The sequence below is a fragment of the Trachymyrmex cornetzi genome, unplaced genomic scaffold (genome assembly GCF_001594075.2).
Source record: "Trachymyrmex cornetzi isolate Tcor2-1 unplaced genomic scaffold, Tcor1.1 scaffold67, whole genome shotgun sequence".
In the NCBI taxonomy this organism is placed as follows: domain Eukaryota; kingdom Metazoa; phylum Arthropoda; class Insecta; order Hymenoptera; family Formicidae; genus Trachymyrmex; species Trachymyrmex cornetzi.
In genome coordinates this window covers 3,900,599-3,912,963 of record NW_017299992.1, presented here as the reverse complement: position 1 = coordinate 3,912,963, position 12,365 = coordinate 3,900,599, and the positions used below count along the sequence as shown (strand labels likewise).

The window sequence follows — 12,365 nt, the reverse complement described above, 5'->3', positions numbered from 1 at the left end:
TCGTTAATGCAATATTGGCGGGATAACGTTCTCTCTTTAACTCGAGGTATAGAAACTTTTAACGCCAACAGTCGGTCAGAATACATTGGTTAATGCGAAAATGTGAAAATCTACCTCACATCTATTACCGCACATCTCTCTCTCTCTCTCTCTCTCTCTCTCTCTCTCTCTCTCTCTCTTCCCCTCCTCTCATTCTCTTTTTAAAACTCTTTAAATGCAAATTCAAAGTAATTTGATTATTTCAATAATGCACTTGTTCTTCAAACTTGTTTTAATTCAAAAAACGTTTTCAATTAACGCACGTATTCGCTAGCAATTCTTTGTTGCAAAAACGTTACGTAATCTTCAGAAGGCAAGAAAATAAAACTACTGTAGTTTCATATTTTCTTTTTTATGTATTTCAGAAACTTTCGAATTGCCATATACTTCTATTAATAAAAATCTTAAATTTAAAATAAAATTTAAATAAAACTTTAATATTAACGAATAATAAAATATAGACTTTTTTAGACGGTTATTATTTCGATAATTTAAAAGTTAATAACACACTAGATTTGTATTCTTTTATTAACTTTTACAACAACTTTGTTAACTTTTATGAATGTCATTCTCTCTCAAAAAGATATGGATATTATTTAAAATCTTTATTCATAATCATTTTCTAATAAATGTCACTAGCTTTACTTCAACTTTGTAATGTGGTATTTTATGATGGCGGATGAATATTGTTCGACTAGGACTTTACGTGGCTTTGAGAAGTTTTAGGTTCAATTAGTTTATTGAAACGGAGGGCAGGAGGTCGTAACGATACGGTACTATTACGAAGTTTCCACAGGTCGTAAAGCGTTTCCATCCGTACCACCTATTTTCCAGTAACTGCAAGTAACAAAGTGAATGCTCTAACACTATTCCTGGTTTCTCTTTTCTGTATTCTCAATTCGGATTATGTTTGCTTTTAAAAAGAAATTAAACTGCATAATCTCTTTAAGCAACTTCAATATCAAATAATAAAGTCATTTCTTTTCTTGTATTTCTACAAATCATATTGTGATTAATAAATCCGTATAACAAATCAAACTAACCAAGATTTCTTATAAATCAAAGAATTGGAAAGAATACGAGCGTTATGGAGTCAGACGCAAAAGACGTCGCGCAAATAATACACCTATAAAGCGTGAAACTTCTTTATTCACTAAACGCGCTTACATGTTTCGGCTCACTTTTGAGCCTTCCCCAGAGCAAACACAAACTAACATATATAAATTTAAAATTATCCTGTCGTGATTAATAAAAGTCTACTATTATACAGGGTGGCTCACGTAAAGTGTTACAAGCTAATAACTCTAAAAATATTTGTCCTATTAAAAAATTATTGTCATCTTTTTTCTTTTTTCCTTTTTAATGAATATATGTGCACGTTTATATGTTATATATTATGTACACGGTTTCTATATTTAATATTCAAATACTTTGCTATTTTTTTATTATATAAAGCTCCAATGTATAATAAATATCTTTATTTTTCAATTCTTATTCTCTTTACAAGATATAATGATAAAAATATGATAACTGACTGTTTAATGATAAAAAAAATTTCTGAAAGATCCTCCAATGATAAAGTATGCATCGTATAAGACGACGTAATTAGGTAACAACTATCAAAGAGGCATGGATGAAAAGTCTTACATGAGGAAAATCAGACGTTATAAAAAGTTAAGTAAAGCACTTCTCTTATAAAATGGCGACGCTGTTCTCGTAAAGACTAATCGTAAAGCTGATGAAAAATTAGAAGGACCAAAAAAGATGGGATAAAGTTTCTCGTAGGTTGATGGGAAGTTTAACTCAATTTTATTAAAAAAAAAGAAAAAATATATAATTCTTAAAGCCATACGGGACAGAAATGCAAAAGCCTAAGCAACAAAGTGCGGGAACATTTTGCAAGTAGGATTAATCAGACAAAAGAAAAACGACAAAAAAACGCACGCCACCCTCAGAAGCTCCTTTGTACTTTGAATAAAGCTTTTAACATCTATGATACAATTTCGCTCGTTTTACGTGGCTTATTAATGATGAGTTGATGAAATGCATAGGACTTACACCTACTTATTGGAAAAACGCGGTAGTATATATGAGAAATGACTCATTAAATTAATAAATATACAAAAACTGCTTAAATATAATCGTAATCATCTAAGTTTTGGCAACTAAATTTTAGTAGTGTTCATAGCACTACTATAAAAATTAGAAAAATGTATAAAATAAAATTATACTAACGCTAATAAATGTAATTAATTAAGCTTTCTTTCATAAACTATATATAACAGACAAATGATATAATATTACAACTTTAACAATAGATATATCGTTGACAGACTTAATAAAACTTTAAGTTAATCGGTAGTTCAAAGAAAGTACAAATTTAAAACTAATATAGATTTATTTGCGCGCACGTGCAAAAAAAGATTATTTAATGTTAATAAAAATAAATAAAAATAAATTAATCATTGTAATAATCGAACTAATTATTATTCATGTTATCTAAAAAATTAGATATCACATTAATAAGAAATTAATAAAGAATCAAAAGAAAAAAATTGAAGAATTTGTACAAATAATAGTGTTACGACAAATAAAAAAATTATAAAGATTATTGGTTTCTTCGAGCCAGGAGAATGTTGAAATAATATAGACGAAATATAAAACAAAAGGATGAGTTTATAAATGGCTTACTTCCTTGATTTATGATTCAAGTATATTACTTACAACAAAAGGTTTGTCTCTCCGACAATCTAAAACATTCTTCCTATTCCAAGATCTGAATATCCCGGGATTATGTTAGCGTTACTAAGCGTATTTAGCATAGTATTACATCGCTGAAACATTATCCCTTGCAGTGACTGCAAAATGTAAACCGTCTTACGGAATAATCCGATAATCTTAAGACGAAGATCTCAAAATAGATGATCCATCGATCAAAAGAAAGGAAATATGATCTTATTCTGTAGAAATTACATATTGCGAGTCGATTTCCTATCGTAATAACTAATTTTTAGTTAGAAACATAAAACGATGTTCTATATTTTACAAATTACTATGTGATGGCATGATCTTTTTGATAAATATACTTAACAAATGTAGCAATGTTAAATCGAATAATATTATAACGTGTGCGTTTGCACAACTTTTTCACACAGTGAAAGGACTTTTCGTAGATCTATATACTATACAGTTGCATCTCATGCTATATGCACTTGTTAGGTTAATTTGTTTTCTCTTAAAAGCTTGATGTTTGATTTCTCGTTATTTATTTCCGCTTTAATAAAAATATCTTCTTTACATATGTTATCTTCTTTCATCTATGTTGTAATATTTATCGTTTCTATCAAATGTTACCGCGTTATAATACCCATAATTCGCGTGCGCGCTTTTGAGCGCTTGAAGGGTTTAATAAAGCGGATTCGCGGCCACTTGTGAATGCGAGTATGAAACGTTTTACCAACGTTTTTCGTAATATAGGTGAAGAAAAATGCATAATGCTAGGCAGATAGAAAATAACGAAGAAGACAGAGAGAAGGGTTGTGAATTCAAAGCCCCCGCGCTACTGGGCGTTTCTTTGTTATACCGCGTGCGGCTCTTTTTATTTTGCTCTTCCTTTTCATCTTCTACATATTTTTTTCTTTTTTCGACAAAAACGTGCTTCTATTCCTCTATATTGGCTAGCTGTGGTTTTTACATATCCGACTTAATGAAATGTTTGACGCTTCCCTCATCGTTATCATCACTTATCTATATAATTACTTTTCCTTACTTTTTCGAGAATATGAAATATGAATATGTCGAGTATTTTTAAATGGAAAACTTTATAAAACAAGCAATTTTGGAAAAATAACTGTATATATCTGATACGTTTATATCTTGATAAGCAGATTAATTTAATTAATTCTACGAAAATATTTGGAGAGTAAAACTGTATTCGTAAAATAAAGCGTTTGTAAAACAATTAAATATATTTTTTAATTTTATATTCTCACTTTTTAACATTTCAAAAGAAAAATATATTTTGAGAGATTTATTAAAAGAAAAAAAATTAAGAAAAACATATTTAGGAGAATTAAAACAATTTGTTAATACTAGTCCAAATATTAAGTTCATTCTATTTTGTATACATATATGTAAAATATTCAAATATTAAATTTATCTTATTATATATATATGTATATGTGCGTGTAATAATAGGATAAAACTTTTGGATTAGTATTAACAAATTCTTTTGATTCTAAATATGTATTTCAAAAATGTTTTCTATGTATAATATGTAGATATATACACATATTTTTTATTGTTGTTTATGTTTTTACATAATACTCTGAATGTTCATTAATCCATATATTTGCTGGATTTTTAGTTTAAAAAATATTTCGAAGCAGTGCAAGAAGCACACAACTCGGTTTCCACACAACTCAGTTTCTTTATTACGCGATATTAACGCTCGTCGCAGATGGCTCGGAAGAAATTAAAGAAATTTGCATAATCACAATACTGTGTATTGTTAATCGCTGCTTCAACCAGACATTTTGCTAATCTAGCTTTTAATTAAGCAAATATGCGAGTGCTGGAACAATTCGCATTTGTGAATGTACTATACGCATCTTCATAAGATTCCTCAACTTTGCCTGCACAAATATAGCAAACAATGACAATTTCTCTTCTTTTCCTGTTCTTATTTTCTCCCCAAGTTAGAATGAAATCGGAAAAACAAAATGTGCACAAAATTTAAAAAGCCACATTGGATATTTACGAGTAATTGTTTCACTTATTGTTAGATATATAGTTTCAGCGATAATGCTTTTGTGAGAGATTCCAAGATTAGTATAACCTGAGATAAGACAGAAAATAAATTGGCAGCATAATGGCAACGAAATTGGTTTCTTTACTGCAGAGAATTGCTACAAGACATACAGGATAGATGTTTACGCTTGTGATTCGTCTGTGTCTTCTCTAAATACGTTTACAAGATCCGTCGATCGACAAAAAGAACAAAACAGTCCCAATTTAAAAAAACGACTAACTATAATTATTAATAATATAAGAATTCAGGCAAATGAGAGTTCGGTGGGGTACTTAGCGCACAAACATTGATTAAATGTATAGGTAAGTATTATATTTGACTTGCTTTACATTCGAACGTTTCGTCAAATATAACTTACCTATAACATTTAATCAATGTTTATGCACTAAGTATCGCACCGAATTTTCACTTACCTGAATTCTTATATTATTTTTATTTCGAGAGTCCATAACTATCATTTTTGTTATAATTATTAATTTTTTTTTAATCGAAACTATTAAAGAGAATATTTTTTATCTGTGTATATTATTAAAATGGTCTTATATAAGAAAACTTTTTATTGTCATACACATTATTCAAATTTAAAGTAACTTTTTGCAACTTACTGTAAACGTATAATATAATATTATAATTCAGTATTAATAGTAACTATTAATAGTACTATTAATATAATTCAATATTAATAGTATAATTCAGTTAGTAATCACGTGTTACGTTTACCACATATCATAAAAATAATGCAAGAAATTATCACTTGATAAACGATGAAATGAATCAGAGTATAATTCACGAAGAAATATGAAAAACGAAGGGTACCACGCTTCTTCCGCCTTTTTTGTCCTCGCAAAAAGATTCGGATTGCAATTATGAAATTCGTTCTTCTTTGTAAAGGTTTACAAACTAGAGCGGAAACAAAGCAACAGAATGCAACGCCATTTCCAAATGTCGGAAATTATTTTTAATTTTTTAACTTTTTATTATAATAACCATTCGTGCAATAAAAAAGAAACGCGGAGCGACTTAATGCATAAATTTCTGTCTATTTAAATAATAAATACTTCCGATTTAAAGACAGAATAAAGAATATGCTCACATACATATTATTATTCCGTAAATTTTTATTTCGTAATATTATTATTCCGTAAATGCTCAAATTTCCAGTTTTATGTAAACTTATTCAAACAATTTTCCAAAATCTTTATTTAATAACTCTTTCAGTAAAGATATTTTCTAAAAAGATATGTAAATGATAATTTGAATTGTAACATAAATAAATTTATGTAATAGATTATTTATTACAACTTTTAAGAATATTTTTGTATAAAAGAGTGAATAATGATTTTTAGAAAAAAGTAGATATAAGATTTTGAGACACTATGTCCTTACACACATCCCTTAAGTATTAAAAAAATATTATTCTTGAATACACATCATCGTACAAATAATTTATTTAATTTTAAATAAAGCTGAGAAAATTGTAACAGCTAGTTTCATATTCAGGATTGATTGTCACACATTCCAGGTTTGACAGTAACATATGTATTTTTTAAGACATACAAAATATATAATTTTAATTTTAATACCAGTTTTATATATTAAGAAATAATAGTTATTATATTATTGATACAAATAAAATAGTTATTTTAATTATAATATGGGTAATTTGTTTTTGTATTATAATTCCTATATGAAAAATGAAAAAAAAAGTATGTCTATATGAAGTATTATATTTGTAAACATATTGTCTAAAAACGTATTGATTTAAAAAGATCATAATTGAGTATCATCTAATTCAAACTCATTTTGGCCAATCTATCCTACATGGTAATTCTTAGTAAAAGAGATTGTATTTTTGTCAGAATAATGATTAATTAACCGCGGCAAAAACATGCCATTTTCTATGATTACAGGAAAATTGCGATTGATAATTCCAAAAATTTATCAGACAACAAAATAGGAGAAAAATTTATTCACCAATTCCATTTTCTTAAAAGTCGTTGTAAATGATATACAACGCTTTTTTATGCAAAGCATTTTATACAATAAATTTATATTATATCAGTAATCTAGTAAAAAAAGAGATTTTTTTCTGCTATGTACTGAGTTATAAGCATGTTGACAATTAATCCCATATGGCAATTGGCCCCGATCTTTTTTAAGTATTAAACATTAAAGACGTGTGCTATGCGCTCTTCTTATTGTTAGATTTTTATTTTCTACAAAGAATAAATATACATACAAATCAATTATACAATAACGATTACTTAATATTCATGAACTATCGAAATATGATTCTGTAAGGACAGTTATTTTTACAGCACAAAGTAAGCAAAGCGAGAGAATCAATTAGCATCGCAAAAAAGCGATAACATATATAAATGTTTCATAAGTCTTTATTTAAAGCGGACACTATATGTATAATTTAGTATCTACTGTGATACTGAAAAGACGTTTGTACGTATGAAACGTTTTCATACGTACAAAAAATATGTAATATATATTTTACATTTTTACATTTATAAAAAATATTTTAATATTACTACGATTGAAATATATATAGATGTTTGGAATATTTAAATGTTAATATTAACTCTTCCTCCATCTTTTTAAGCGCGTGCATATAGGTATATATATACACACACTCAGGAAAAAATATAATAATGACAGCTATAAAAGTATGTATATTAATGTTTTGTGTAGAATGAGTGTACATGGTTAAATAAATTAGTGCACATCGTTGAATAAACTATTTTGCGATTGCGATAACTATATAAAATAATTTATTCAATTATGTACATTAATTTTACATATAATACTTTCATAGTTGCCATCATTTATGACTTTTTCTCTGAGTATAGGCTTTTTTCGAATACATGTAATAATCATACATATATCGTGTTTATTTATATTTGAAAGAGAGCAGAGAAGAATGTATTGCAATTTTTGGATGCTACGCATTACATATACCGATGAGAATATATATTATACCAAGGCGAGATATAAATGTTGTAGATCTAAGTATATCGTATTTCCAATTTCACTTCTGTCATATGAGAGAGAAGAGATGAATACGCAAATATGTAAAGATGGCTACGAGAGGCGAGATGCTTTGATATATCGGAACATCTAGAAAACAGGACGAGTCATAGTAAGCACAATAAAACTTGCGCGACTTCATCTGGCCTACCATCCCACCACCGCTTTTCGATTATAAACTGCTAGACGATCGGAGCAAACGACGTAAGCATTGTCGATTTTGCTGGCGCATGTAAATCGATAGACACCGAAAAAATTGCAAAAAATCCGACCAAAGTGGAAAAGAGGAAGAGCACGGAGAAAATGGGGAAAGCGATGAAAAAATTGTTGACGCCTATCGTTACGCCAACATTTCGGAACGAACAATCACGGCAGGCATGAGCTTTTGCGGAAATTTGATTAAAAATACCCATAAAACTGGACTAGTAATATCGACGAGGTAATTTATTTGGATTTTACAAAGATAGCTTCGTTACACGTATATGTTACGTATATATTATGTTTAAAAAGATAAAATTATTTTAAAACAGTACATTAGCTGTGCCCTCTAATGTACATATAATGTTCTTTAAAATAGTTCTTTGTTAATAATTAAGACACGCGAAACATTGGAGAGAGAAACTCAAAATTACAAATATTTAAATAATTATGTAAAAAAACTAAACATTATGACAAAACTACCTTCATATAAATATTTTATTTGCAAAATTGTACTTAATATACAAATTACATATATACATATTTCTTTAATCTTAGGTAGATAGTCAATATAAATAATATAAAGATAACAAAAGTCAGACATATTATTAAAAAAAAAAATAAATTTAGTAGTAATAATAATAATAATAATGTATCGGTGAGAAATCTCATATACATTGTTAGATCAAAAAGTCTGCGGACGGCCAGTCGATTCCATCTCTATCTGCACCCCTTTTGTTCGACGTTCGCCCATGAATTTCAACCCTCATCCAGTCTTTACTGCCCATCTCTCTGCTTTTCGGAACTCGGTGAAGCGGGTGGAGGGACGCAGATAACGGTTTTAATTCCGTACGAATGGATCGACGTGCGAAAAAACGGCAGGGAGAATCGTCAGAGAGGCGGATTGATGGACTGCCGGGAACAATGGTTAACTTCGGAAGTAATCGCTTAATTCCTGAATTTTAGCTAGCTCCTACTGTCTGGTTAGATTCCGTATTGCACACTTTCCGGAATCTTGCTGTTTTCTTTTCCTTTTAACTTATTTTATTATGCATAAGAACGTAGTATTCTTTAATTCTCTCATGCACAGATCATATCTTTTCTTAGGATAAAAATTGAGCAAATTTATACTATTTAATATGTGTATTATCATTGCCAAATACGTAATTCTGCTTTTATTATTTGATATTAATTCAGGACAAACTCTATAACCACACAATATTCCTAGAACGTTATATAAATATTATTTATCCTTTTCACATATAACTTTCTAAGAATATTGTATGTCTTATAAAGAATTTCTATTATACTAATTTTTCTTAATCTTACAAAAGAAACGTAAGGTTCATAAATTTAATAATAAAATGATAACGTATCCGCACATATATATAATGGCAACAAAGTTTTTATTCGTAATTTTTTGTGGATAATTTAAGATTAAAAAAAAAGAACTCGTACCGACGCTAATGAGCGCAATGACAATGATTTCCCATGACATGTCAGTACGAGTTCTTTTTTTTAATCGACCTAACGAAGTCTCGCGATTCCTCGTACGCGTACGTAGCAATAAAAAGATCCGCTTGAACTGAAGTAGAACGAAATAAACAATAGCATCCAGAGCACAGTGAACAGCCGCTTTGTTGCTCGGTTCTTTTGCCATGATAAAACTTTTGTCGCGGTGGCACACTTGCGAGAAACTTTTCCGAGTTTATCGACAAAGGAAGGAAACGGTTTGTTCTACCATTTTCATTTCGTTACTGGACGATGGTGTTTTGAAATTGATTAACTTAATCGAACAATTAAAGACAGTTGCCGAATCAAGTTATAGAAATATAATGAGTTGTAACATTATAACATCTATAATAGATATATTTAATATTACAAAAATAAAATTTGAAAAATTATGCAACCGGTTATTGCGCGAGGGATTTATAAAGTGCGCAATGTATTTTCTTGATTGTTATATTTCAACTTTCAAAGACAACTTTAACGGGAAATATTAAGATTTCGATACACACATATTGCGATATAATATAATTTCACACACACCACACACACACACGCGCGCACGCCCATATGTTATTCAATAAATTATAAATATATATTTGTGTAAAATTATACGAATATATCTAACTGTATACTTACGAGCTCTGTATCTATGCCAGCGCCGTCCCGGATGTTTTCATGATCGACACCAGCACCATTGACCATTCCAGCGCTTGAACCGGTAACGCTCGCACTTGCTTTTCCACCAGCACCACCAGCTGGTGTTTGTGGTAAGCTCTGAAAAGTGAAGAGATTTATTTTTCAACGATACTGAAAAATGTCGATATTGAACGATATTTTTTACAAATTTGTTGGATGTGTCATTTATGTTATCGCAGCAAGTAGGATAAAAGTTATGATATAAGTATATTCAAAATATAAATGTTATTCGTTACGTATTGTATAATCGAACTTGAAAATGACTGCTGCGACGAACGATCTATCAAAATACCATTAGAAGCTCAATAACGCAACAGTGCCCGATTTGTTTTCCACCAAAATCCGCGCGCGCCGCGTGTTGAAATCTCATCTCAATTTCACTTCAATGAGATCCTTCCTTTTATTCGTAACATCTTGAAGCTTTTCTCAAACTCTTCCTTGCGGCGTTCTATAGGAAACGAAGCTGCGCCTTGCCACGAGTGCTGGCTTTTACGAGGAGGATTAGATGGTGTAAAGGATGGTCGTAAAGGGAAATTCCGTCGAACGTATTTGCCTCGATCGTTTTGGTCGGAGCGAGAAGAATAGCCGCCAAGACAAAGCAATTTGTATGCACTGGGGAAATGTGCGCGCGCGACAACATTATGTAGGGACTTTGCCTATTCTACATTAATGGAAGTCTCGCTACTCGGCAACGGTTTTCTCAACGAAAGGATTACGACACGGTCTTTAAATCAATTTCGCCAACGTGATAGAACTCTTCGAGTTTCCGACATCAGGATTGATCGCCTGCCATCCATATCCTGCATAAGGCCGAAACATCGCGAAAACTTTCATGTAGCATCCAGTCGATGCAAGTTCCCAGTGACAAGCAATAATTTTTGAATAATCTACCCAACACGTCTCACGAGGCAAAGTATACGATATTGTTTACTAAGTAAGATTGATTCATTTTTTTAAAGCAGCTATCTACCCAAAAATTCCTTTACATGTTAAGGCCAGTTTAGGTACAACTCTCATATTTCAATTTTCCAATCGGATTTGGATTATCGATTTATAATATATATATATATATATATATATATATATTCTATATGTATCATTTCCGCTATATTTTATAATAAAACTTTGGTCAAAAGTTTCATTATAGTAGAAAAAAAATTAATACTTATTAATATATTCATATAGTAAGATAATAGAAAATTTTAATAAATTATTATTTTATAAATTAAATATACTAGAAATAAAAAGAATTGAATTCTACAAATATTTTAAATGAGTGTAAAAAAAAATTATATATATATAGAAAAGTAAAACCTTAACGTTAAAATGAAAAACAATATATATCAGTCGCATTTTATATTTTAAAAATTAAAATAGCGAGTATTAATAAGAAAGAGCAGAAATTTATTTTTCTCTCTCATCAAAAGAGATGCTTGTATCAAAGTGCTTTTAAAATTAAATATTCGCTAAATCCCATATGTTTTATTAAAATAATATTATATAGAGTATTTTTAAGAGCGTAGTGTCTTTGTACGAAGTACGGATCGTTTCGATACGAGTTTTCTCGCAAAACGGGCGGATCGCCGCGAATAAAACAAGGAAGAAGATTTTTTGTTGAACTTTAGAGGTGAGATCGACTATAGTCCTATAATTCATATAGGAGAGATCCGACTTAAAGATAGCTGTCTTCGCTTCTCGACTCTATTTCTCGTTGGCATCGTCATGTTTCGTGTATTGGTAATAGTGCAAAGTGCTCTTCTTGAAGTAATAGCGGCCCGAAGACGACCCTTTAAGCGACGTTCAGCACTTTACAACCGCTCTTTATAAGGACACCTTACTCTCTAAAGCACGCGCGCACGCTACTATATCTCTCTCACCTTTCCGAACCGATTCGCTTCCGTACGACTTGAGGAAAAAAGTAGCCAAAGTGTGTGCGAGGCAGAAATTCTCTCGAGAGGCAGTCGCTGCGACCGCAGCATTTTTATTTTCATATCTGATAGAACGGTGATTAAAGGGAAAATAATTCTCGTCTCTTGATCGATCTTGTGGATGCAATATATGTATAGGCGCTCTCGTT

General features: G+C 30.2%; 1 protein-coding gene across 1 annotated transcript in view; it reads right to left on the bottom strand.

The window, feature by feature from the left end:
- The window catches only part of LOC108767365 (uncharacterized), a 294,935-nt gene that overhangs the window by 22,507 nt on the left and 260,063 nt on the right, over positions 1-12,365 (bottom strand). Inside the window, exon 4 of the mRNA XM_018517220.1 lies at positions 10,229-10,366. Coding sequence (XP_018372722.1) covers positions 10,229-10,366 — 138 coding nt within the window. The remainder of the gene's footprint in view (positions 1-10,228; positions 10,367-12,365) is intronic.